Source organism: Cyphellophora attinorum, assembly GCF_001299255.1.
Source record: "Cyphellophora attinorum strain CBS 131958 chromosome Unknown Contig41, whole genome shotgun sequence".
In the NCBI taxonomy this organism is placed as follows: Eukaryota; Fungi; Ascomycota; class Eurotiomycetes; order Chaetothyriales; family Cyphellophoraceae; genus Cyphellophora; species Cyphellophora attinorum.
Window position 1 is genome coordinate 117,892 of NW_017253269.1, and position 26,199 is coordinate 144,090.

The 26,199-nt window shown below is 53.8% G+C and overlaps 12 protein-coding genes across 12 annotated transcripts; 4 read left to right on the forward strand and 8 right to left on the reverse strand.

Moving 5' to 3' along the window:
* Nucleotides 1-703: 703 nt before the first annotated feature.
* On the forward strand, nt 704-1,633 carry AB675_9943 (uncharacterized protein; the record flags this gene model as incomplete). Its single annotated transcript, XM_018150520.1, has 1 exon — nt 704-1,633. One exon carries the CDS (start codon nt 704-706, stop codon nt 1,631-1,633), a length of 930 nt encoding a protein of 309 aa, XP_017995320.1.
* Nucleotides 1,634-1,676: 43 nt separating this feature from the next.
* AB675_9944 (putative acid phosphatase DIA3) lies at nt 1,677-3,052 on the reverse strand (the record flags this gene model as incomplete). The annotated part of the gene is made up of 2 exons (XM_018150521.1): nt 1,677-2,889; nt 2,943-3,052. The coding sequence occupies 2 exons, from the start codon at nt 3,050-3,052 to the stop codon at nt 1,677-1,679; spliced, it is 1,323 nt and encodes a 440-aa protein (XP_017995267.1).
* A 786-nt stretch (nt 3,053-3,838) lies between these two features.
* On the reverse strand, nt 3,839-5,010 carry AB675_9945 (uncharacterized protein; the record flags this gene model as incomplete). Its single annotated transcript, XM_018150522.1, has 2 exons — nt 3,839-4,291; nt 4,369-5,010. 2 exons carry the CDS (start codon nt 5,008-5,010, stop codon nt 3,839-3,841), a joined length of 1,095 nt encoding a protein of 364 aa, XP_017995325.1.
* Nucleotides 5,011-8,292: 3,282 nt separating this feature from the next.
* Nucleotides 8,293-9,982, forward strand: AB675_9946 (Isotrichodermin C-15 hydroxylase; the record flags this gene model as incomplete). Its single annotated transcript, XM_018150523.1, has 3 exons — nt 8,293-8,780; nt 8,834-9,853; nt 9,907-9,982. 3 exons carry the CDS (start codon nt 8,293-8,295, stop codon nt 9,980-9,982), a joined length of 1,584 nt encoding a protein of 527 aa, XP_017995327.1.
* Nucleotides 9,983-10,147: 165 nt separating this feature from the next.
* On the reverse strand, nt 10,148-10,705 carry AB675_9947 (uncharacterized protein; the record flags this gene model as incomplete). Its single annotated transcript, XM_018150524.1, has 1 exon — nt 10,148-10,705. The coding sequence occupies one exon, from the start codon at nt 10,703-10,705 to the stop codon at nt 10,148-10,150; it is 558 nt and encodes a 185-aa protein (XP_017995280.1).
* A 1,552-nt stretch (nt 10,706-12,257) lies between these two features.
* On the reverse strand, nt 12,258-13,451 carry AB675_9948 (uncharacterized protein; the record flags this gene model as incomplete). The annotated part of the gene is made up of 3 exons (XM_018150525.1): nt 12,258-13,072; nt 13,127-13,213; nt 13,265-13,451. 3 exons carry the CDS (start codon nt 13,449-13,451, stop codon nt 12,258-12,260), a joined length of 1,089 nt encoding a protein of 362 aa, XP_017995318.1.
* A 779-nt stretch (nt 13,452-14,230) lies between these two features.
* Nucleotides 14,231-15,272, reverse strand: AB675_9949 (uncharacterized protein; the record flags this gene model as incomplete). Its single annotated transcript, XM_018150526.1, has 4 exons — nt 14,231-14,353; nt 14,401-14,879; nt 14,931-15,029; nt 15,077-15,272. 4 exons carry the CDS (start codon nt 15,270-15,272, stop codon nt 14,231-14,233), a joined length of 897 nt encoding a protein of 298 aa, XP_017995269.1.
* A 1,281-nt stretch (nt 15,273-16,553) lies between these two features.
* AB675_9950 (Zinc-type alcohol dehydrogenase-like protein) lies at nt 16,554-17,585 on the reverse strand (the record flags this gene model as incomplete). Its single annotated transcript, XM_018150528.1, has 1 exon — nt 16,554-17,585. One exon carries the CDS (start codon nt 17,583-17,585, stop codon nt 16,554-16,556), a length of 1,032 nt encoding a protein of 343 aa, XP_017995297.1.
* Nucleotides 17,586-18,227: 642 nt separating this feature from the next.
* On the reverse strand, nt 18,228-19,880 carry AB675_9951 (uncharacterized protein; the record flags this gene model as incomplete). Its single annotated transcript, XM_018150529.1, has 3 exons — nt 18,228-18,586; nt 18,636-19,414; nt 19,447-19,880. The coding sequence occupies 3 exons, from the start codon at nt 19,878-19,880 to the stop codon at nt 18,228-18,230; spliced, it is 1,572 nt and encodes a 523-aa protein (XP_017995312.1).
* Nucleotides 19,881-21,181: 1,301 nt separating this feature from the next.
* On the forward strand, nt 21,182-22,486 carry AB675_9952 (uncharacterized protein; the record flags this gene model as incomplete). Its single annotated transcript, XM_018150530.1, has 1 exon — nt 21,182-22,486. The coding sequence occupies one exon, from the start codon at nt 21,182-21,184 to the stop codon at nt 22,484-22,486; it is 1,305 nt and encodes a 434-aa protein (XP_017995295.1).
* Nucleotides 22,487-22,864: 378 nt separating this feature from the next.
* AB675_9953 (uncharacterized protein) lies at nt 22,865-23,376 on the reverse strand (the record flags this gene model as incomplete). Its single annotated transcript, XM_018150531.1, has 2 exons — nt 22,865-22,969; nt 23,035-23,376. The coding sequence occupies 2 exons, from the start codon at nt 23,374-23,376 to the stop codon at nt 22,865-22,867; spliced, it is 447 nt and encodes a 148-aa protein (XP_017995331.1).
* A 936-nt stretch (nt 23,377-24,312) lies between these two features.
* Nucleotides 24,313-25,745, forward strand: AB675_9954 (uncharacterized protein; the record flags this gene model as incomplete). The annotated part of the gene is made up of 2 exons (XM_018150532.1): nt 24,313-25,190; nt 25,256-25,745. 2 exons carry the CDS (start codon nt 24,313-24,315, stop codon nt 25,743-25,745), a joined length of 1,368 nt encoding a protein of 455 aa, XP_017995338.1.
* Between the last annotated feature and the right edge of the window lie 454 nt (nt 25,746-26,199).

Consider the following 26,199-nt stretch of genomic DNA (forward strand, 5'->3'; position numbering starts at 1 on the left):
CGATGCTTTTCACGTTGTGAATTCGCGTGGACGGGCGTGTCGTTAGAGATACAACACCTGATGGCGCATTTATGAGCCAGCCAGATTCCTCCAGAAGAGGTTGCCATCATGCGAGCTCTTCCACTGTAGAACATGGTTGGCATTCCAGGCAAGTCAAAAGGCTGCATAACGTGCAGAAGGCGTAAAGTTCGTGTGAGTGGCATACCCAATCCCTGCACGTGGGAGATGTCGACCGGGCGGCAGTACTAATCATTCTACTTTCCCCCAGCAGTGCGACCTAGCAAAGCCATCATGTGATCGCTGCATAAGACTCGGTCGCACCTGCGAAGGCTACCACTCTTACCCTGTATTCATCAACCGTGGTCCGACAGGGCTGCAGAAACGCAAACGTTTCGAAGAGGCAAAGTATACACCTACCGACACTCTTTTATTACCCACATCTCGCGTATCGCTTCAGTGGACTCACGAGGATCAGATCCTTGCCTCATTCTGGGACAGCTACACCAACAGTGGCCAAACCATCCGGGAGACGCCGCTCTGGCTGCAGAAATGCATCGAGATCAGTGGTCACAGTCCACGCCCAGGTACAGAGCTCCTTCGCCAAGCCCTTCTTGCAATCGCATACACAAGGGCAGGGCGCTCCCGAGATGATGTAGCGTGCATTCGTCAGGGACAGCATTGCTATGGGCTCAGCTTGGCCCTCATGCAGCAAGCACTCTACGATGCAGCCCTTGCGAGGACAGACGCTGTACTCGCTGCTGCGCGGTGCATGGTACTCTTTGAAGGGCTTGAGAGCACTACTGATACGATGGAATCCTGGATTAACCAAGTTCACGGCATCGGCCGAATCATGCAACTGCGTCGACCGGAGGAGTTCAATGAGCCTTTCGCAAGAGCAATTCTTGAGTCGATGCGGCAGAATTCATTCATCGTCAGCATCATGACCAGCACACAGATCTTTTACGGTCAACTACAATGGCGCACCTTGCCGTGGGCTGGGGTCGAGAAGGGTTTCGACCAAAGGCTGTATGACCATGGCTTTGATCTAGCCCATATGTTCGACACTGCTGCTCATGAGATCTGCAACACAACAGAGTCCACCGCCTTTCCACACTACAAAGAGATCTTCATCCGTTTGGGAGACTCGTTTGAGGCGTTGTGCGCGCTGAACGATGAATTGACTCGGCGGCGAACAGATGACCCAGACGATCGAACGCTTCAATCACCAAATCTCTCCATCTCGCTTGCGGCTATGGATCTTCTCTTCGCGAACTTTGCGGAGAAGCTTCTATCCAAGTGTCCCAGGTCCATCGTTGACGCCAACAATGAGATCATACAACGATTTCTCTGCTTCACGCCACTCGATCGCCGACGAGATCTGGCGCGACAGATCTTGCATCAGGTGTTTATCTCCATCGACAAAGAGCCCAAGTTCATCGTTGCTCAGCTCGTGTTTGGCCTGCAGGTGGCGCGATTGCAACTGAAGGATGGCAGCACCGAGGCGGACATCAAGTCTATACAGGCGATTCTTGACAAGATGGAGACGCGCAATCACCACCGTCTAACGGGCAGCATGAGGCGAGCCGGGAAGTCGGTAGCTCCGCCTCTATTGACAGCAGAAAATACAGCTTAGGAAGCACGAAGAGGTATCATGTCGTATCCAAGGCAACAAACCGCTATAATTCCTCCTCGGCCGACTTCGGACTAGGTCCGCAGACCCCATGGAAATCGCTATACTTCTTCGCGCCCTGCTCGATGATGTACTTGAACTCATCAAACGGACAGCTTGCGCCTGGTCCGCTCTGGCACTGTGGGATCGGTCTGGGCGCGGTGTTCGCGACAAACCGTATGAAGTTGCCCTCCATGGCCCCTGCACTGCCGTCGCCACCACAAGTGATCTTCTCCATGCCTACATGGCCCAAGAAGGGGATCAGATCACTCATCTTCCATGCTCTTACCCAGTTGATTCTGTCAGTGGGAAACTCTTCGATCTCGGACGAGGAAGAGTTGAAGATCCCCAAGGCTGTCGCGACAAAGGGGGGGACCTCTCGATGCGTGAAGCTCAAGAAGAAGTTTTGGTCCTTGGGCCAACCCTTGCGCACCGCTGACTCCGAGCGTATATCGTCCAGCAGCTCGAGTTGAGATTCGAGCCATGGGAAACCCAGATATGGCGACAATGGATTGAGTGGCCCAACCATGTATGCGTACCGCAAATCCCAGGCGTATTCGTACGACATCCACTCCTCGTCGGTGAAGAGGCCGCAAAGCGGCGACCGCTTGCCCTCGATCGCGGATTGGTAGCCGCAGATGGACTGCAGGCCCAGGATGTCTTCCGGCTTCAGCTCGAACGCGGTGTCTTTTGCTAGGCGCCTTGCGGCCTTCTTGCCATACAAATCGAGGAATGTCTCCATCTGTTTCTTCCCAGGCTTCTTGTTGAATTTTGGGCATGCCTTGTGTGGGATCAACGAATCCATGCTTCCATTCACATCTTGCGTAATGCGGACGATCTCAATTTCTTCTGGCTTCGGAAAAGCCTGCATCATCGCCGCCGCAGTGTCATATGTTCTGGGCTTCTTGTCTGCAAGTATTCTCTTCGTGGTAGGAACCAGGTCAGGGTAAAGTTGTAGGAGATGCTGGCCGACTTTCTTCGCATCTTCCTTCCCTGACGGTGTGATATCTTCGAGGTGATCTTCGAGAATAGGCGAGTGCCAGTCGTTCAGAAACTCCATCGAGCCGGTGAAGCCGCCTCTGTGCTTCTCGAGCTTCCATAATACGGGCTTGATGTATTCTTCGTACTCGTCATCGTTCGCGTATATGGCGCCGTGTCGTACGAGGTAGGACGCTGAGGTGACTTTGCAGCCGTCTGGCGCACCGTGGCGGAGACCGAAGCTACGGCATCGAAGTACGGTGACGTGCCTGGTAGATGTAGGAGAGGATCGAACTTGTAGTTCTGGGTGTGATCTTGCGGGAACAGAGGCGCTTGTTTCGATGCTGGGAACGCATTGGTCGACGCGGCAAACAGGCCCAGAGTCAGTGCGGAAACGACAGACATGTTGGAAAGCATGAAACCACTCGGACGAACAATTTCACAGTGACACGGATCGACAGGCACAACACGACAACTACAGAGCCTGCAGAAAACGCAGCTGCAGCGCAGAAGCGACACGAGAAAACCTAGTAGGTCATGACTGCTGGGCGTGCTGGCATCAACGTCATGAACGGAGCGCGCCCCCGGAGAACGTGGCTTCGGGCCGTTGCAGGCTAACGGCCACCTCAAAGGTACACATCTCGTATTTATGCATCTAGGCGATATGCTTCTCGATTCTCGATCAGCCCCAGCGTCAAGAATAGAACGACAGCCGTTGCGTGGAGATTGCATGGCTTGTGCTCGAAACACTCGATGCCGCATCGCACGAAGCATAAATCAAGAACACGAAAACCCGGACTGTGGTATAATGCTTCAACCGTACGGACAACACTCACAAAGCAACACAGCAAAGACCTCTGCAGATTGGATCATCACATCATTCGTGTCCAGTATGTACAATGGTATGTGTGCCTGCTTGCTTGCTTGGGAGGGTGAGCCATTTCACTATTCATTTAACCTGACATGATAATCTGCTTTGTCTCTTCTCGTACCAAAACCCCCATCTACACACAAACAACAAGATTGAATTGTTTACATGGCACCTTGCTTCTTCTTGCACATCCAAACCAAGAACCGCCAGAATAAACACACGTACAGAAATTCGAAAGACCGACCAGCGACCAGGCTATGCATTTGCGAGAGTGACTCGGACATGGGGACTGAAATGCTTCAACTAAAGATGGCAAATGCTTAGAAAGCCCATCTTCGGCCGTGCGCGTGAGCGTGGCGGTGCACGTGCTCGTCGCGCTTGGCAGCATCTCCCCACGCGCCCGCCGCTGGAGCGGGAGTCGCAGGTGCAACGCCATGGACGATTTCAGTCGTGGTAACCCAGACTGTTTCGGTCTTGACGTGGGGGTTGCCGGCTGCTGGTGATGGAGGAGCAGCGGCATCTGATGGCTTGTCGTAGAACTGGGCTGGTGCAGCACTTGGAGCGGCGCCTGCAACAGCGTTTGCAACGGCGTCGACAGTGTTGTTGACGAAATTGCCGCCAAAGCTGGACCATTCACCCTTGAGCGTAACGCCATCCTGGCACTGTGCTTTGACGACGGCGCCGATGCTGTTGCAGCCAGGAAGCTTATTGACGATTGCAGTCGCATCTTCGTTGACCCAGTTGGTCAGTTTGCATGTACCGGGGTCCAAGTACTGGCGGGTAGGCGGCAGGTAGGGAACCAAGGGTGCGCAGTTGTAGATCTCGCCGAAGGGATCATGCATTGCTCGACAGCAGCCTTGAGGACATCTGCGTCCCAGCCCATGATCATATCGGCGTGAAGGCCCCAACCTGTGTTGTCGCCATTGGACCAGATAAAGGGGTTTTTGCCATCTGCACCCCACGCAAAATTGTTGGTGGCAAAGATGACCTCCATCTTGACGGTGACGACGTGGTGAGGATGGCTTGATGGGCATGAGCCACCATAGTCTGGGCCAGCACTGGGGTACGCCATATGGCTTTTGTGGTCATCAGAATCCAGATCCTTTCCATTCCAGCATGAAGGGAATGTGACCTGGGCACGAATGCCATCTTTGCAAGGATAAGTTGGGAAGCCTTTGATGTCTTGCGTTGGATCTTTACTGTAGTCCAGACACTTGTATCTGATCGCCTCGTCCTCCATCGTCGGGCCCTCCGCACGCTTGTCGCCGAACCCAGCGAGCATACGGAGACCGGTGGGAAGGGTCTCCATGGTCTCGCCGGGCCCAAGGAGGGTTGGGTTGTTCATGTAGTAAATGGATGCAGAGCCGTGCTGCGGCACCGGGGTGAGGTTAGATCCGTCATTGTGGTACATCGATGCGACCCAGTAGTTCGACTTGTCCTTTGTGACCATACAAGTCGTGCAGTCTGCGGCCTGGGTGTCGTCGTATGACATGACTGGTTTGAAACCGTTCCCTCCCACGATATCGTGAATGTGACTTGCGACCTCGCCTGGAAAGACCAGGGGGTCCAATCGTTGTGTTGATCCGGGCCAGCAGGAGGTAAGGAAGGTGGCCTGCGTTGCGGGCAGAGCCGCCAGGGCCAAGAGTGTAGATTTTGGTATCATGGCTGTGAGGTGTAATCGCGAAGTGACGCTCAAAGGAATGGACAGCACGCAAGAACGTGCAAATAATGAATGACTGCGCTCACAGAACGATCGGATGACAAAAACAACACAAAAGGTGAGAGAGAGGAAGGGAGGTCTTTTGTCTCAGCGGGCCATGAGTATCCATGCTGTTCCCAAATTGCAGGTGGGTGCAGCGAGTCCATTTCAGCCACTGACGGTACAAGGGTTGCGAGGATCCCCCTTGACAGCGGGAGCGTCACAATCGTACAAGCTTCGCCGTGCAGGAAAACAACGCGGTTGGCAGGGGCAAGCCAAGGGGCGGCCCATCCAAGACAATCTCGCTGTGCTTGCCTAGCAGCCACCATTGGTGCCGGAGGTGTCATTAGTGGCACGGAATGGATCTAATGGAGGATTAGTTGATGGAGGAGCACTGATTGGTAGACCGGCACGCGAATCAATGATCAGCCGTTATCAGGGGTTTGGCAGATTTGTGTTGCCATGGAGCTGTAAGCGAAAGGTACGGAGCTGTTCGCCGCGTGCAGCTTCGCAGAGGCTCGAGGGGGAAGATGCCTCATCGAGAATTGCAGGTACGCAGCACTAAGAGCCAGCCGGGAGACTTGCATTCGTGACAATTTGGCATGTTGTTGATGTCGCGTGAGGGTATGTGGGAATCACTGGAAGCGCGTCCAGGCAAACAAAAGGGGAAGGAGAAGACAAGGTCCCAAGGAAGAGAAAGCCCGCTCAGCCCTCCTGGCGCGTTTCACCAGTAAAATTGGGGCCTCGGAACTGCAGCCAGCGTGACGAAATCGCAGCCCAGAAAGTCTTGTCCTCCACTACTGTGTACCAACTGCAAAACAAGCATTTTCGGCGATGGCCAACGACAGTCGTCTCCAGTCTGCTGGAAAAATATATGGACTTTGGTACCTCATCCAACATTCTATCAGATGCGCTTCTGCCTGCGCCTCTGGCAGGAGCGGTGCACTTGCACACGAATACAAGGTCTTCCTCGTCAACGTTAAGTGCCCTCATGGCAGGCTGAATACCTAGTATTAGGGGCAAGCCACGCTGCCTTCGCCCTGTCTGCGTACGTGCCTCCAACTCGCTTGAGCACTGTCTCAACATGCACGAGTTTGCCACATTCAAGATGTCCGAAAGCTCCAAGCTCGTCTTCGCTGTTGCGTTCAGCCAGGATCTCAAATGCATGCTCGCAAGAAAAGGACTGAGTCGCCGCCGAAAGTATTGTTCCCAGGTGACCGATGACCCGCAATACCCTAATACTCGCCCGCCGGTGCGCGCCAGCAGGAACTTGACTCGGGGTGAGTGAATGACCTCAAGAGAAAGCTCTATTCATTGGAGTTCATGCCGCAGCTTCACATGGTGGGGACGAGGAGTTACTTGATAGCACTGGCGGCCTCGACTGTACTGGTCGGTAGACAATGGTCCTGAATTGTGTCGGCAACCACGGGGCGGCCTTTGTCCGCAAATCCCAAAGTAATGATAAAGAGGTGGACACGTCTACAATGCCTTGACCAGGCGCACTTTGTCCACGCAAGCGACTGGTTCAAAGCCAAGTCAAAGGCCCTTGTTCCATTCAGACTTCGACGGTGATGTGTCGAAGCATATATGGTAGCAGAACAGACCAGCTGAAGCGATTCTGAGTTGTCACACACCAGCGCACATCATGCCAGGTCTCATCTTCAATTGGTCAGGCCCTGGCTGGGTGTTCTCAATCTCCATGCCACCTACCAGAACAACTCCGAGTACTGGTCACGCAAACAGCAGGGCTTCGGACATTCGAGCTCAGTCTGTTACTCCGTCGGTTCAGAGGGTAAGTCGTGCAGCGCTGTATGCTCGTGCGGGTTTCGTGGAGCAGGGTGAATCCTCAAATCCAACAGCTCCGGCTGGCGGCGAGGAGTGAATTCGACGGAAATACCTAGTCCATGATCAACCTGTTAATCTGTATCCTCCAAGTCTATTTTACCAACTTTTCTGTGGAAAAGCGTCAAACACAAGGTGTCTCACTGCGTTGTATGTCCAATTTGTGTGTAGGCAGTAGCACTTCGTAAAAATGCTCCAGTCATCCGGCGCGTTGAAGAGCAGGCTTGGCATATTCTCTGAACGCCGTCCACGCATTGTGGTGGTTAGATTTGGCATCATGCCATAGTAGACGACGTGACCGATGCCGCAGTAGACTACTGCCCAATGCGGGATTTAATCATGGCGCTCGGGAGGGCCCTAATCGTTGACGAGATACTCAGCTCGAACAGAGACACGAACACATGTTTGACGACCCGAAAGCAGGTCAAATATATTTGCACAAGGGACAAGTTCTGTCATCGAGACAACTGATGCATGGCAGTGTACCGTGCGAATTCACATGGCGATCGCAATGCAAGGCACGTCGAGCTTCGAGTCACATCCTCTCCCGCAGTATCGCACCGCACTCATTAGTGAAAGCCGAGCAGGAATGCCGTGATCATGTCAATCAAGTAGGTATGATGAATGTCATCCGGCGTCAGGTACGACCTCGGCTCGGCAGCAGTCAACGGGTCGCGGCAATTCGTGAAGTGATACACGTGTATATCCCTTGAGGACGACATGAACTTATCTGAACCCTTCGGTGACGTCCCATCGCCAATCGAAGCCTTTCGCGATCAAGACCGTAAGCAACAATAACTCCTTCGGGCAGACTGCGGTGGTGGCTGTTTCCATCCGTGACAGCGCTGCGTGCGCGGGTGCCACCGAATGAACCGTACCATGGAGACCACGCAAGGCTCTCCACAAAAGATGCCGCAAGGTCACCTACTTCGTGGCCGAATGTGTAGCAGTCCTATAGTAAGCACGACCGGCGTTCACTTCTTTTGATTTTGGTAGAGGCGTGAGCCTCAGCACAAACTGAAGGAGGATTCTGATTGGCAGCTTCATTCCCCATCAAAGTTCTGACGCGCCGGATATTCTCGTCTTCCAATATCCGGAAAGAAGCGCACTGACTGTGTCCTACATCAATGCCAGCGCCAATAATAAATAAATTTATAAGACAAAGGCATTCGACACGTACTTTGTAGAACGTAATTGAGCATCTCCTGGTACATATCACCAATATCAGCGAAGATGGCGGCCATGAAAGATTTCGTGGGGAATCACAACACGGCCAGTCGGATGATCGGACTCGGCAGCAATATCCTGATCCTTGCCGCCTTCATTGTTTTGGGCTATGTCGCGTTCATTGCCGTCCATCGAATCTTCTTCCATCCACTATCAAAATACCCAGGACCACTGTTCGCGAAATTGACACCGTGGTGGGACGTGTATCATGCGTATAAAGGAGACAAACATCTGCTGTTCCAGAGGCTGCATGAACAATATGGCGATTTTGTGCGCTATGGCCCCAACACGCTTTCTGTCAACCATCCGGCCGCCTTGAAGGCGATCTACGGCCACAAGGCAAATGTCAGGAAGTCAGATTTCTACACATCGTTCCCTGCAGCTCCAGGTGTGGTGTCAACTCATACTTGCATTGACATCAAGGCCCATGGCAGAAAGCGACGGGTGATGAGCCATGCTTTCTCCGAGGCCGCGCTTAAGGGTGTCGAAGATTCGTTCTCACACACGTTTCGAGCTATATCAACGCTTTGACGGATCATTTTGGTAGCAAAACGAGCACAGAAGAAAGCATAGCCGACAAGCAGTGGACTGCCCCGAAGAACATTTCCAAATGGAGCACTTGGCTCGGCTTCGATGTGATGGGCGATCTTGCCTTCGGGCGCGGGTTTGGCATGCTGGACGGGTCAAGCATTTCCAATCGCGACGCACCAGAGCTTCTCATGCAGGCCGCGAAGCGCCACAACACCATGGGCCCGTATCCCTGGCTGCACCAGTCAGGCTTGGACCGCATCATCTTCCGCAAGCTGAACCTCGACCGAAACAAGTATCTGGCATTCAGTCGCGCGCAGGTCGGCGAAAGAGTCGCATCAAACGTCATGGAGAGCAAGCGCAAGGATTTTTTCTACTACCTGCTGCACTCTGTCGACCCAGAAACCGGTTCCGGTTTGTCCAAGCAGGAACTCTGGGGTGAGAGCAACACCCTGATCGTCGCTGGTTCAGATACCACCTCGACGACACTGACCGCTACCATCTTCTACCTACTCCATAACCCGGCGACACTGGCCCGCCTACAGCACGAAATCCGGTCGAACTTCTCCTCCCAAAACGACATTAGGACTGGTGCCACGCTTGCCTCGTGCAAATACCTGCGTGCCTGCATTGACGAGGCGCTTCGCCTGTCACCGCCTGTTGGCGCCCTGCTGCCTCGAACCACGCTTGCCGGTGGCATTGATGTCCTGGGCCAGCACATCCCCGAAGGTGTCGGCGTTGGCTGCCCGATCTACGCACTGCATCATCACCAGGACTTCGTGACCAATCCTTGGGAGTACAAGCCTGAGCGGTGGATACATGGAGAGTGTGACGAGGCAGAGAATGAACGACTGCAGAGCGTGTTCAATCCCTTCAGTCTGGGGAGCAGGGGTTGCATCGGAAAGCCGATGGCGTATATGGAGCTGAGCTTGGCATTGGGAAGATTGCTTTGGGGCTGGGACATGCGGCTTGCGGCAGGGACGTTGAAGACTGTTGGGGAGGGCAGACCCGGTATGGGCGCCGGGCGGGAGCGGAGCAGGTGAGTCCATGATGCAAGTGCAAATCGTGTGACATGATACTAACTTGTGTTAGTGAGTTCCAGATGTGGGACATCTTCGTCAGTGATAAGGACGGGCCGTGGGCGGAGTTTCGGCAGCGGACAGAATGAGGAGAAGTTGGTCATTGTCATGGTTCTTCATGTTGGCGCATCGCATAGGGTAGTTCCTGCATCGGGCGGTGTAAGGGGAACATTGCACAGAGGTAAGGAGAACCTCAAGAGATTCCGAATTCGATTGGGTCAGATGGCAATGCCTCGACCAGGATAGAGTCCGCCCTAGTACTGATTGGCTTGCTCACCGCGATGACCGCTGAACAGAGCCTCCTTGCCGGGGTCTTCGGGATACTCAATCCCATAATATCTCTGCATCGTGTACTTCACCACATCATAGCACGCTCCGAATCGGATGAGCTCCATGTTCTTGAAGTTGATCATGGTCGTGCTCGTCCTTGGGACACTGTACTTCCGCTTCCCGTAATCGATGATGATGTCTGCAGCTGCAATGATCTCCGGCTCGATCTCCTCCACGAGTGACTTGGTACCTTTACCGGTCATGTTGGCGCTCGATCCCATCAAAGGTAAATCGGCTTCTGTAGCGAGTCGTGAGATCTCCTCTTGCAGCTTGCCACCATTGACCAGCATCGCGAGCGTGCCATCGACTGAGCTCCGGGCCAAGGTCTCCTGTCCCAGCTTCTGGATGATTGGATCGTCCATCCTTAGAGGCGCTATCACTCCGAGCGGGATGTCCAGGTCGTTGCATAGTAGCTTGACCATTCCAGCCTCACGCTCGGGCAGTTCGTGAAGCCGTTGATGTAGTGCATAAGAACCGACCATGGCGTGGCGTTTGTGCGGTTTCCGTTGTTTGGTGACGAAGGCTCGCTCCAGGGCTGCAGGTTCCGTGGCGATGATGGCGTAGCCTATATCGCAGGAATGATGGCGAGGCCGCCTCTCGTCAAGACCTCGAACACCCTCTTGGCATCGGCTTTGATGTCGATGTTGGGGAGGGGCTTGGTCCCATTTCTGCCGTTGGTTGCAGTCATGACTGCCAATCGCCGTCAAGTATTGGCGTTAAGTCGAACTTGTTGAGGGCGGTTCCGTCGCTGCCAGTTTATAGATGTGGCGTGATTGCTGAGAACTAGAGCGCAAAGCCATCCTTTATCATTCTTCGTGGGATGATTATGATGGCTATGCTCCGTGGTATGCGCCGGGCTTCGTAGCCACGCAACTCCGAATCGGAGGCCGCCCCATGGTTTCCCCAGCGGGAGATGGGCCAAACTTGCCTCGAAGGAACTGTGTAGCCCCTACTGAGATCTGGCAGTCCCAGTTATGAAGGCCGCCTGAGCCGAGGGAGTACTCCTGGACGTGGGGATAGGTCCAAAAAGGCAAGTCGCCGGTTTCGCATTGCGGGGAGGCGTTTCATTTCCAGCTGACTGTGCGCTTGGACCAAGCTCAAGTTCTCCGACACCTTGGCTGACGAACATGCCACGCACACAACCCTGGGAGAGCTCCATACTGTGAAAAATGCAAAAAGGAAATTCACCATCTGAGATGATGGATGTTCAAGGACATCGACACCTGCAGGATCTATTGGAGGTCAGTTTGAGGCCACAATTTCAGAGATGGTATAACTCACTCGAACCTGCGCTCCCGAAGGAAATGCCTCATCTACTCGACCATGAAGGTCATACTAGCAGGGCATCGCCTGTAACAAAGTCAGAATCGTCCTATGATCTGATGAATGACATACGTTAACCACTCCGCCAAAGTGCCCGTGGGCGTGTTCTGCTCGATCTCGAGGAGATTTGTGGACAAAAATTCCATGTACGCAATATATTGCCTGGAAAGAGACTTGGGGTCCGACTCAGTCACTCCGCGGCTTTCACTTCAGCAGACCCCACCTGTGAGCTCCTCTTAGGCCCGAGAACGATATGGCCCTCTAGGCAATGCATCCACGCGTACAAGGGTTCATACGATGTGTGGTATGCGTTGTGGGATGCCTAGGTCCCTCGTAGATGCCTGGAGGCAGACGTGGATCTCGTACACCGCATGGCGCAGTAACGTCAGGGAGCATTGTGGGCTGCATCTTGGGTGGCACTGTCCGTAATGATCGGAGGCTACGAGGCCTCGCATCGTGAATGGTTATTGGGAGGGCGCTGGGGCGGCGAAGTAAAGCGGCAACGTATGATGTGGGCAGGTCACGTGAGCCTCGCGTCACTTCCGAGTCGCTTTTGCGAAAACGCGACATAGAAACATTGGAGGAGTTTGAAGTGCTGTGGCTATGAAATACCTACAACTATTAACGCTCTGATCCCTTGTATGACTGCTCAGTTCCGGGCGCTGTGAGGTGCTAGTAACGCCATGTCCGAAACGACGTCCATTGCCACCATCAAGTACCGCCATTCATCATGGTAACCTTCAATCGCGTCCCAAGCGCTTGTGGCGCTTTCTTCGCTTTCAGCGCAGTCCCGTTAGCACCTTTTGCGGGACTTTCGTTGATTTCTTCGTTGGCGAATCCGTCGTCTGGCTGGAATCCCTGATTCTGGGAGTCCTCTGGTATCTCATTCTCCGGATCGAATCCGGTGTTCTGATAGTCATCATCCGGTAGCTGATTATCTGGGTCGAACCCGGTGTTCTGGTACTCCTCATCCGGCAAGTGGCTCGCTGGATCGAAGCCGTTGTTCTGGGACTCGGGGACGAGATCTTTGCTTGGAGCAACCTCTTGAAAGCCGCCCTGCGAGAAGGGCGCCGGCTCCTCCTCCCCGTGAAATTGGCCATTGCTCCAGTAGTATACGGTCAGCTCTCTGTCATGGGCCTCACCATAGTCGTCCCATTCCACCTCCCACTTCAAGCTCTGATCAGAAGTCGACAACATCGCTGTGTTGTATTTGTTCTGAAACCACATTGCAACCTTGCGCTTGACCGGTCGAACCCGCGGCTCCAAGCGGCCCACGCCGGGCACCCACAGCGGCTGCCAGGGACGAACAGCAGCCGAGTCTGGCAGAGATGTCAAATTGCCGCAGTGTCTGTTCGACGGTTCCCGGAGGAGGACAGGCGCTGCGTTGATATGATTCTGGAAGCCGAATCCACGTTTCGGCACCCAACTTGACTGAAAGTCTGGCGTCCTGACTTCTACGCCGGACGCAGTAAGTGCATAGATCTGTCCGAAGCTGATACGCTTCTGACCGAGGATCTCTTTCGATTCTGCTGCGATTAGCTCATGTACCAACAGATCGGGGCCGGGACAGGGCTACGCACCCATGTTCGTCATATAACCCATCCACCACCGTTGAGAAGGGACCGCGTCAAGCTCAAAAGTCGCGTGGATCGTGGAGTGGGCGTGCACTGTATCCTATCAATCTCGGCGTTCTTGTTGACAAGACCCGGGAAACCAACCCTTTGATTCCTTCTTTTCATGAACGATGTTATGTGTCGCCGGGCCTCTGAACTTGCCGGCTTCGTCGGTCCCGCTTGCATCTCCCACGCGAAAATGGTACTCGGCGTTGGTGAGCACTTCTTGCATGATCTCCGACGTTTTCACCTCGATAGTATAGGTCTGGCGACCCAATCCAGACTTCGCCATGATCGCAAGCACTACAGAGTGATTGGCAAGACCAAATGAATCGGAGACAGCGAACGAACTCCACGAGTGGATTTAGACGACCTTATAACAAGCAGTGCTTGGTACGGCAGGCACTCGGAAAGAACTCGAATGGCACGTACTTTGAGTATTGGGCAAACCAACTGTATAATCGACAGGCCCAGCGCCAGATACCTGAACCGACACATCTAGACTTCTCAACTAATACGGCCACGTGCTGCAGCGATGCCCAAAATGGCTGTCGAGTGCCTTTGGAGGAGCTGAAATGTATCTGGCGCCAAATGCAGCCACAATGCAAGGTGAATCTCATATACTTTGAGCCAGCCACCAAACCCTCGAATTGACTTCGGACCCAAAACTGCAAGCAGGCTACGGACGATCAAATGCTGGAAGCTGGACGCGAGGCACAGCGCTTGGAGAACTACCAGTGGCATGTACTTCGTGTCAGAGGCAAGACAAACGGCTGATAGTGGTCCAGATTTTCGCAAACATGCAAAGCAGGGCAGGCTATTACACCTTATAATGCGCCAGTCCGACGTCGCCACTAGTGGCCTGCTGCCCTGTCTCCTTCGGAGGGAAACAATTATCGACCCATCCAACCAATCACTACTACTGGATGATGTGTAAGACAAGAGCGCCCAACCAGACCAGTGACCCGACCACGGCAAAAGCACCCAGTGACTGACTTGTCGCCTCAGCGCGATATTGCTCGGGAAAAGCGACAGCTGCCATTAAAGCTTCAGTTTCGAAAGCCACGAACGTTAAGACGACCATTTGGCAGCGATGTGGACTTCCCAGCCAGTCTGGGGGCCAGTCCGTTCGTGGTTGCTGCCATCTTCGAGGTCATCGCCGCCGGTGCCCGAGCCTTGGATGCCATTCGGCCACTCGTGGGGAATGCTTCAGCTTTGACATCCCCTTCGTTGATACTTACAACCTGAAAATCTCCCGTCTCGTAGAATTGAAGTTTAATAAACTTGGAGCCGTCTTTCTGGGCCACAAACCACTGAACATAGTCTTCCGAGGTGTCGTTCTCATCGGGCTCAGTGAGTCTGAGATAGGTTGGGCGACTTTGGTCGGCCGTCTTGACGCGAGCGGAATCCAGGGATTTGTTGTCGAACCAGATGGCAACACTACGGTAGTCGCCGACTGTAGAGGGGTGGATGGTACCTGCTCCTGGGATCCAGGATTCTTGAGGAGCCAGATCATCAGTTGCCGGCTTCTCCTCTGGTTTCTCTGGATCACTCTCGAGCACTATTGGCTCCACAATGAAATCGTTCACAAAACCAGTGTGACCAGGTTCTAACCAAGCAGCTGGATAATATTCGACATCCGGTACGTCAGTGTCGAGATTCTCGCTCACATTGTAGACCCATCCCGGTTTCAGTGGCTGCAGTTCTGCAACCTTGTTGTCTATTCTACAGGTTAGAAAACAGCCGCAAACGACCGAAGGAGACAACGTACTATGATCTCTGTGACTTATCCACCACTGAGCCTTCACAACCTTTGGCTGATAGAATTCCACCCGGACTTCGAAAGCCTTACTGTCGGCGTTGTAAGTCACTACAGACATTAGCTCTGCCGCAAGAGGAGGGCATGTACTCTCATACCTATGGGATCGCCCTCCGAGTACAGCTTAAAGGGTCTGACATCCTTGGCGGTGTGATACTCATGGCGACCTTTCTGCTCTTTGCTGATGTCAAAGTCGCCAATGCGAAGGTGGTACCGACCACGATGGAGGACCTCTGCCAGATGGTGCGACGTCTCGGGAATGGTGACAAGCACCTGGTAACGCTCCTCACTCATGTTGTCAATCAAGCTCTGTCTTGTTATTGGGGTGGCGGCACCAAGAGTCAAGTAGAACGTGTCCAGCGACCACGGAGGCAAAGCTGGCATTAGCTACTTATCATCATGGCTGGGCGAATCCCAAATACCGTCACGTGGCGTTTCGACGGCGGTGATCATCAGAGGTACTCTGCGTTTGGTCCACGTCAATTCTCTCCATGCTGGCATTGTCTTTGGACCACTCCATCGCAAGCCGGAGGCCCGACTAACGAGGAAGCGGCATAGTAATTCAGCTTGATGTCCTAGTTCGGGCAGAGAAATCATGAGTGGCATTTCTAGCCTTCCAATCGCAGCCACGTGTGCGAGGTCTCAAAACTTGCAGGGGTCGACACGAGGCAGCGAGACCCTTTTGGGCTGACTGAGGCAAGCAGCGGTGACAAGAACTTGGGCGCCATGCATGCTGCACAATGCATGATTGCCTTTTCAAGCCAACAGTTGAAGTCGAGTCGTCCCAGAAAGAGTCGACGAACCGTAAAGACGTGCTTATAAGCTTTCGTTGGCGGCTCTGCCGGCTGGGAAGCGGGAGAAATGGGCCGCTCCAGGCTCAAGCCCCGGCATTCGATCCTCAGCTAAACCACTTCTAGGCACGGCTCCCCAGGGTTTCTGAGAACACAAAGCACCAAAAGCTCAGGCAGCCTCGTGCGCCACCATTTCTCGATCGTCCGCGGGGATGTTACGCTGGTAGCACGAGACTGGTCGATTGGTCGAATTCCTCCTGCTTGACCTGTGTTTAATGGTTATCATCAGTAATCTTCGAGCCAGTGCGTTTGGCAGATGCAGCTTTGGGAGATGCAGCTTGCGACTGGAGCAGCGCCGAACTGCTCTCGGGCGTGCAGCATTGCTGCGGTTCGATCGAGATTGCTAGCCTTAGTCGGAGCAAAGAGACAAGTCGCGCAAACAATCTCGCATAAATGGCACAAAAGTTTACACAGGAGTGCGATTGTGGCGGCAAATGGGCGCGCAGATGCAGCAAGCTCTGGAATATTGTACTAGTGAAAGGAGTCGCTGTCGTGGCGAGCAGTCTCGTGCACTTCATCTCTTGGGTGAAGGACCGAAGACGAGGACGCAATGCAGGAGGTGCACGAAACAGAGTATGACCGTAAGGCAACATTACGGCGCTTACTCGCAGAAAAAGTTGTCTCAGGCCACGCATCCGGCCGCAGGGTGGGATAGGAATGTGATCATGGTTGATCTAGGAGCAAAGTTCGGCCCAAGTCGACAGCCACAGAACCCTGCATGCCCTCACGAAATGTGAACATGTGTCTTGGTCACCTTGTTGCCCGCCCTGTAATCGTCCAAAACTTTGTTCACTGCATCCACATCCAATCCTTCAATCGTGGTATACTCCGTCGGACGAGTCTTTCCACTTTCGAGATACTCGGGCAGACGTGCCCAGAACTCCCGGCTCACATCTGGTACGGCATGTGAGCTGCCAAAGACATTGACCAGCTCGTAATCTGTACGCTTGATGTGCTCTGGGCTGGGCGGTCCTAATGGCAGAAGTCGTGCATACTTGCCGCCCGACTCGGTCAGAGCGTTAATGCCGACGTACTGTGTTGCTGGCGGATTGATCGCGTCGAAGACGTACTTGACGCCGTTGGGGAAGACTTTGTATATCCGGGCAGCGACTTCTTCAGGCGACCCAGTGCGGTCGAGCACCTCGGTCGCACCATAAGACTTCAGCTCGGTCTCGTCGCCGCCCAAGACAACGATGGTACCGAGACCGCCCAGAGCCGCAAGCTGTACGGCAAAGCGGCCACAGTTGCTGCCGCCTCCAATGATGAAAATGGATTCGTTCTTCAGATCTGGGTTGGTCCATGGCGCAGGAAGCTGGAAGCCTTTGGGTCCATAGAATGCGACCAAAGCAGGGAGCGCGTTGGTAGGCAGGGTCGCGGCTCCGTCGTCTGAGATCTTGTCGGGAATCTTGGAGACGAATTGGGCTTCGAGGACGGCGTACTCCTGCAGACCGTTGCTGGGGCTGCCTTCGGTCCAATCTGCTTGGCTCACGACGCGATCGCCTACGTTGAACTTGCTGACATCTGGCCCAAGCTTTTCAACGCGCCCGACAACATCATTGGTGAGGACAGCTGGGAGCTTGTCTCCGATGAACAAGCCGATGTCACGCGACTTGTTGTCGTGCGGATTGATACCAGCGACGGTGACCTGGATGCGAACTTGACCCGATCCAGGCTCGAGGACTGTACGATCATTGACCAGCACGAGAGGCTGCTTCAGAGCATGTACCTCGAGGGCCTTCTGTGTTTTCGGTGCCATGTTATACTAGGGTGTTGAACTGGGTTTCAAGGCTTATTGGGAGCCCGCCCCAGCAACGCGGTTTGGCTTCCATCTTATACCTCTCGTGCAACGTGCCACATATTGCGTTTCGCACAGCACTTTCCGCGTTCTGGCAGATGTGCAGACTTGATCACAAATGCACAGTATTGATGAAAGCTATGGTATGTATCGCGTCTTGGTCAGCCTGTACCCAGTTTAGGCGTAGCCCCAAGATTGCGTAATCGCAGCGACTCAAGCCGCGGAGCAATTTGGCACCGGGTGGCCGAAAACGCAGCCTCCAAATGAGCGGACTTACCGTGGACGTCGTGTAACCCCATGCCTCAGCTGCAGGCTGTTCCTCTCTTGTGCTCGGCTAGGGGCTTGTTGCGAAACCTTACGGCATGGTCGTTGTGCAGATGCGACATAAGTCATTGTGGAATCATCGTACACCAAAAATCGCATGAGGATGGCCGATTGCCGCGGCGGAAAATGGTCATCGGATCTGGTTTTCCAGCCCAAGCGCTGTGCGGCTCGTAGCCAGCTTGCGGCAGACACATCAGCGCCGTAGGTACGAAAGCTTCATCTTGCTGGTATGTTTACGCAGCAAACGAGCATGAAGCCGAGACGTGCTTTCTGGCTACTTCATACATATTCTTCCGATGATCTACGTCCAGCAGTGAACTCCTCCATTGGATCCTCACTTCGAGTCAAATTCACCAGCGGCTCTCCGCTCATTTTTGTGTGACTGATCTGCACCAAGCATTTCTTGCCCATCTTGTCGACCTCCTCGAAATTTGTATGCGTCAGGTAGATCGAACGGACCTCCATACATCTGTCCATCACTATGACTCTGTCGCCAACATCGTACGAGTGTCGCGCAAAGACCCATACGCAGCACATGACGAGCTCAGCAACAGGCGCGGCAAAAGCAAAGGCAATGCCAACCACTCCGCCCCATAAGGTACCTAGCTTACTGATAGCGGTGTCTTTGAAGAACACAGCTATGTATACGTCAGCAAGCGTATGAGTAGCAGGGCATTGTAGACTTACTGTATACGAAAAGGATCGCGGCGCAAACGAGGATCGTAAACATGATCTCAAGCTTCCGCAGAAGGCGACTGATGCCATGCATGGCGGCGGCTCGCTTCCTCAGCTGCATCGCAGTCTGGGCCACGAGATCTTCGAACTCCACCCGACTGACTCTCCCCTCTCCTGTGCGGTCAAGCAGATCGAACAGCTCCCCAGCGCCTTCCGGGTCGCGCTTCAGTGAAACCAGTCGCTCGTAGATGTCAACCATGGTGATAGTGGACTTATTGCCAGCGACTGTCGTCCAAAGGATTGCCGCAAAGCCTCGTACTTCGGCGTCGCTGCTGTGTCCTGTGCGGATGGCATCGAACAGATCCACGGTCCTTTCCATGAAGACCTTGCGGAGGACTTTGACGATATATCTAGAACCATGCATTGATCTCTTGCGGATAAGGTGATTGAGCCGTCTCAAGATGTCGAGTTCATTCATGGCATTATCGCTTCGGGGTCCAATGTAGCCTTGTACGTACTGGACAGCGATGATCTGTACGAGGAAGCCCTGTATAAGTAGGATGAGGGCGGCGACGGCGAGAAGCTCCAGCAGGACTCGAAGGTTAAAGGCCCAATTGGCGTGATATCCTTTCTCCATGCTGACGGGCCAGAGTCTGCACGTTGCGAGGCGCATGGCACCGATCCACAGCATCATCGTTGTGCGGAACCACATAGTCTGGGCGAGCTGTGCATACTTGGATGTCCCGCTGGACAAGCGGCAAAGCCAGCCGAAGAAGCGGGCGACGCCTCCGCTATTGCAATAAGGAACATCAATGTCGCCCACCCGATGTCGAGATAGATGGCGAGATCGTTGAAGTGAATGTCCAGTTCGTCGTCGCCGATACACTCATTATAGTATTTTGTGAAAGCTAGTCCAGTGAAGATGCCGAAAGGTGTGCCTGTAAGCACAACGACAATACCAGCCTTGACGATGAGAGGCAGGCGCCGTACAGATTGTAGGAAGCGATCACCGACGAGTGGCTTCCGCCGCCGTCGGTGCATCTCACTCAGCGACCGAGTGGATTGTCGTTTCTCATTCAGAGTGACAGAGGATTGGTAGGAGGCGGCGGATGACAGTATCGGCCTCGAGTAGGACATGGGCGGTGATGACTCTGGCGACTTCTCCGCACGAGGGTTGTAGCTTGTGTCGATATCATCTTGTGCCAGGACGTGGTAAGTACTGCTCTTGCGCAATGGGGTGGCGTCAAAGCGGGACATGTTGTCGATGTGGTCGGTATGGGTGAAGTTGTATATGCCCAAGGATGCCGAGCAGCAGGCACCCATTCCAGGTACTTATTGAAAGCCATGATCTGCGTTGTCCATAGGATATCTGGACACCCGAGTACGCTCCATGCTGGACTGGAATTGGCACTGCCAGGGGAACTGTCTTTCTTCTTCCATTGGCTTGTTCTTGCCCAGCTGTGGAGCGTCGTGAACCACAATGAGGAAAAGCGAGCGACAAGCCACTCTACATCGGCGGGCGAAGCTGTTGAGGACAACGACGCAGAAGCCATTTCAGCTTCCTCCAAAACGCCTTCACCACAAGATAGAAAAACTAAGATGGAGGTGCTCACAATAGAAAGTGACTTACCACTCACAGATCACAGGTTAGCAAAGCGCAGCTTCACACGGCTGCAGAAGTACATGTCTATTTCAGCTCCTTGTAGCCGAGATGGCGCATTCGAGTGGACGTCAGTGCAGCTTCCAGAAGATTTCTCGTATTGGTCGAGTTTTAAGCCAAATGAGAAGTCTTGGCTGCATGCCAGGCAGGTTGAACATTCCGAGCGGAGACTAGCTTCGTTCTGTTGTGAAGTCGATTCTCCGAGGAGAAGATCTTCAGGTACGGACGGGCAATGGTGCTCCTGATGCACAACGAAGTTGTCCTTGTGAGAACCCACAGAAGCAAAGTCCTTCCCTGGGACTTTCGTGGATCGCCAAGCCTGGAATCGGCGGTCCGGGCTGTACTGGCAACCGCACGTAGCAATGGCTTCCGCTGCCTTCAGATCTCCCATGTTGTCGATTATCCTGCGTCGTTGCCGGTCGCTATCACTGTCGCTACCGTCCGTGGCTCCAGCCCCTCGCCTCACGCGCCTGCGTGATGGTAGACAACGCATTTAGTCAAAGCGTTCCTGCACATTATTTGGAACGCCCAATGTCGTTGGGCTGCAGGGGCTTCCGAGCTGCCAGGACCGATGCCGCCGCCACGGATGAGTTGCAATGAGGAGCTCAATATTGCAGAATGCAGGCTTATTGCTTCCATCGCGGTTCACTTTGGTGCAGTCCTCCCGGAGTTCCGTCAACAAAGCTTGATCTTCCGGGAGATCGGCGTCGTCAGCCCACGACGCTACCGGCGGCTCTTTTAGAGTTCGACGCGTCAATCGGTATGTCATAGATGCGTTTTCGAAGACTGACCTCGACAGACAACCCGCAGTAGCCGGCCGAGCCGTCAGGTACATAGGTCGACGCCCATCATGCCACGCCGGACTTGCGCTCGCCACCAGCAACGCTTGACCGCAGCCATGCACCTACGAACGCTCGCCGCACTCGCAGTCGTGAGCTGCCTCGTTCCTTGCAGCGTCCTCTGCGCAAATGCAGATGACGAATCGTCGAGCTACGAAGTTGCACTGACTGAGATTCCCTCGGGGAGTCGGGCAACGTATGGAGACTACAGTGCGGCGACCTCGACTCTCACAGCAGCATCGTCCAGCTACAACTCGACAACGCAGAATGCCACCTCCTCGACACGACCAACCTCATCACAATCCCTCACTTCCGAGACTCAGACCACGATCGTCGGTACTGCATCAAGTGGGAGTGCTTCTTCTGACCCAACAAACAGTGCCAAGTGTAATGGATATACCGAGTTCTGTGGACGAAAATACAGCAATATTACATACGTTGTTGCGCATAACAGCCCCTTCCACATCCCGAACAACGGAGCAAGTAATCAAGACTTGGATGTAATCACTCAACTGGATGACGGGGTCCGTGGAATCCAAAGCGAGACACACTACGTCAACGACACGGTCGTGCTTTGTCACACGAGTTGTCAAGAGTTGAACGCCGGCACATTGGAAGAGTACCTCATCAAGGTCAAAGCGTGGTTGGATACTCACCGATACGAAGTTATCACAATCATTCTCGGCAACGAAGACTTTATTGATCCTGGCAACTACACAGCACCTGTCACCAATTCAGGAATCCTTGACTACGTATACACTCCTCCAACTCAGCCCATGGACATCGATGGTTGGCCCACGCTTGCCGAGATGATCATCTCTAATAAGCGTGTTGTGATGTTCCTGGCATATGACGCCAATCAGAACAAGATTCCGTGGTTGTTGGACATGTGGTCGTACCAGTGGCAGACTCCCTTCTCGCCCACCAATGTCTCATTTCCTTGTTCGGTACAGAGGCCGCCAGGCCAGGAACGTGAGACCTCACAGAACCGTCTTTATCTTGCCAACCACAATCTGAATATCCAATTCGATGATACGGCCCTGGGCATCGATATCTTGGTTCCCAATCTGGTTGAGATACAGAACACGAATGCAAACACCACCTCCGTCGGTGCTGCCAAGACGATGGTCGATCAATGCACGTCTGAATGGGGAAGGCCGCCCAACTTCCTCCTTGTCGACTATTTCAACTACGGCAACTTCAACGGTTCGACGCTCGCGGCAGCTGCGGAGGCGAACAACGTTACCTACGACGTAGACTCATGCTGTGGCACTCAGATCAAATCATCAGCATCGACCACATCTGGTGCCTCATGGATCTGCATGCTTATTGGAGCCGGGGCTCTGCTTCTGCTGGTGCAATAAGCAGTCTCACAGATTGTCAGTTCAGCAATGCCGGGCACTTGAGAGATGTGCCTGGTATGCAATCATCGGGCTCAAATCATGATGCGACACGGTCGGCAGTTGCCTCATCGCTGCAGGCAGAGCTCCTGATCCGATTGCTTGCGATGAAGCCGAGGACCGGCTGACGACTCGATAGCTGGGCGCCCTACAGACAATGCAACATCGATAGCAAGGCGGAACAGCTTGTTGGCATGAGATCCGTGACGGCATACCCTACGAAGCATTACCAGACCCCTGAGGACTGCACGAGAAATGTGTTTCAACATTGTCAGCGCGTTTGCCTGCGATTCGGAGTCATCAGGCTCCGCCATTGAGCAGGTAAGGTCTTTACAACCTTATTCAGGGTCTCACATCGCTCAGCCCGTCTATGATCACCCACAAGGTCCTTATTTTCGCCTCGCCCTTGTCGTTGACGTCCAACAATATCCCGTCTGCGCCTGTGGCCTGTACGAATGGTCAGACAGGTATTCGCTGGATCGATCGGTGCAGATTTGGTCGCGCGGACTCACCTTGACCTCGATTGCCTCGCCATCTTCTTCCTTGGGCGGACCGAGATCCCAGCTGACCCAAACGAAGTCTCCGTTCCTTTTGATGTCTCTGGCCCTAAGTTGGCAGCCTTCGAATTGTCCGCCCTTACCAGTCAATGCCTCGACAGTCTCGTCCATTTGGTCGAAGCCCTTCAGCACTCTGCCATCGGGCTCATAAACAATGACATCAGGATGATAGACGGCTGGGAAGATTGGCCTGCGCTTTGCCGAGGAAGGCTCGCTCCACACTTGGCGCAGGTGGGTTGTGATCAGGCCATGAATTTGTGCTGGAGACGGACCTGAGCTACTCTCGGTGCTGGACATGGCGGTGAGCGACGAGTACTTGCCAGCAGCAAGGGACTAGAATTGGGTGGTCCGCAGTCGTGTGTGTGAGACTGGGATGTAGACGAAAGTAGGAACACAGATTCATACTTATCATCACCCTTCACGGCCGTAGGGCGCAACTACAAGGTACTTCGTGGTGAGATTCCACCGCCTCGATGCTCGTAAGCAGTTGCCAGTATGCAAGATTAGTCAGAAAGCGTGGACTTTCCCAAAAAGGTCACAGTGAAGTATGACGTCAGATACTCTGGCACCTGCACCAGCGCGACTTGTACTGTTTATGTTCACTCTTGCAGCCACAGCACATATTGATCGTTCGCAAACCGCACAGCCTCTTCTGAAGCTGAGATTGATCTACCAACGAGTGCCTGCTACGACTACGTGGCGGTCGGTCTTCGGGTGCACTCGACTGGTCGCTTCGTTGATTGCTCGGCCGGCCTCCAGTTGCTACCCGAAACGCGGTCATCGCATCGTGAACTCATGCAAGGCCCATCACCTCATGCTCGACACCTCACCGGAGATGCTCCGGCATCGACTTCTGCATGAAAAGCATCTTTGTGCCCTCATTGTTCCTAACTCGACAAGCCGCCGGCCTTGCAGCAAAGCCATTCTTTGCTTCAGTTCAGACAGCATGGCAAGCCGTTCTACCGAAACTCCATTGGTCGTTGTGAACAGCACCACAAGCCCACCTCTGCACGGCATGGCATCAGCGTTGTGTATGCGCGCTTGCCACAATGCATGGGAGACACAATGATCATTGCTGGGACAAAATGTGTGACGCTTGACGACAAGCAACATCTGGCAGCAAACAAGGTGAGCTCTCTATGACTATATGCTGTTGTTTCTCTTTTCTGCCTTGGAAGATGTCCCCGCCTCGTTGCGTTCATCCTTGAGCATCTGCCACAAGCCGTCCGAAAGATGGGACTGCTAACCAAGGTCACCGACACGCTGGGCAAGCGTCCTGCCTACTCTACTGCGGCTGGTGGGTTGGTGCTTGCCGGCGGAATCTGGCTTTTTGTCAAATACTCAAGTCGTCCTCAACCGACAGCCGCTGTCGCGGATATCATGCACCAAATCAGCGACTCTCAAGACACGCAGCTTCAACAGCAGATCCACATTGTCGAGCGCAAGGACCCAATTACAGGCAAAATCCTGCCATCTCAGGAAAGAGTCGAAGCGCGCGCCTTTCCCAACCAGCGTCTGCGAGCCACTTTCGGCGTGCACAACATCTTCACCAGCACTGATGTGAAATACAACACTGGCTTCCGGAAGGATGCGGTTCAGAAAATGCAAGACGCCATGTCCTACGATCCCGGCACCCGTGATGTCGACTGGTCTCAGCTGATTCTCTTCATTCACGAGGCTGTGGAGAAGAAACTGTCCTTGAATCACACAAGAAGGCCTCTCGGCATTCGTGAAGACCACCGTCCCGACGAAATTCCACTTGCCGAACTTGCACAATTCGTCACACTCGAAGTGTCACTGCGATATCTGTTTCCTGAGTCTGCATTCGACTACTCCGAGCCCGCCACCGTTACCACACTTGCCAAGAAGATTAACGACCTCTGGTTGCAGTCCAAGTCTGAGCATTTGCCTCTCTGGAAAGATCAAACCGACGTGCACGAGCTCCTGCAAGATATCACTAGCCAAGATCCCCTCGATCCGAAAGAGAATCCGATGAACTTCATCCTGCCAGCCTACGAGACTATGTGGCGTGTCGTGTTCCGCGGCTTGCTTGAGATCAATCTGCGCAGAGAAACGGACGATGCTGAGATGGGGGGTGGAAAGCCTTACTTGTGAGGTTCTTCGAAGATCAACAACATATCCATTGGAAGCAACCGGACCACGTTTTCGAGCTCAGCACAGTCGACGTTATCAAAGAGGTCTTCCGACTGTATCCGCCAACACGTCGCATCTATCGTCAGTATCCAGAACCAACTGGACGCAAGCAAGCAGATCTCGAGCAAATGCATCGCAACATCAATCTTGGCGGGTGTGATCCTGAAGCATTTCGACCACAACGCTGGGTGGAGTTGAAGCAGGCGGTCGCTGCACACAAGGAGTCCACCAAGACACCTGTCAAGCTCAAGAACGTCGAGGAGGGGTTCGGATTCATGCCCTTTGCCAAGGTCTGTCCGGCAGACCAGAAAGAGACTCGGGCTTTTGGGTGGGAGATGGTCGCGCTGCTGATTACTGGGATTATTGAGGGGCTGGATGAATTTGGAGAAGGATTTGCGCTGCGGATGGATGATGAGGATGACATGCTACCCGCGATTGGGACAGCGCTGAAGTCGGGACGTGAGGACTACCTGTCTTTGAAGTACTGTCGCGTCAATCCAACGGCAGTGTGAACATTCGATAGCACGGACCAGGCATAGTTGGCTAAGAGAATGAGGAATGGAACTTGTGTCTGTTGGGATCCGCGAGCAACCTCGCACAGCAGATACACAGCAATTGAGCAATTTGATGACAACTCCTTTGAGGGAGTGGTGCTGACCCGTCTGTCGTTAGGTCCACGGAAATGGCTTGACGACAGCGCGACACCCTCACGCTGGAATGGACAAGGTAAGTTCTGGACGCTTTATTATTGCACCGACTTCCGGCTGTGGTTGCGCAGCCTCTTACAAAGGCCGGCTTCCCGTCAGACCCGGTGCTGATTGCTGATTACCCAAACATGATTCCGTTAGCGCAAGACTTCGGCGCAGGATGAGTATGCGCAGTCGGGCAAGCGACTCGGTAGCTCTCCCGAATCCCACAACCTGAACGCCAACGCTGTTGTTCCAGGCAAGCCCTGCACCAATTTCA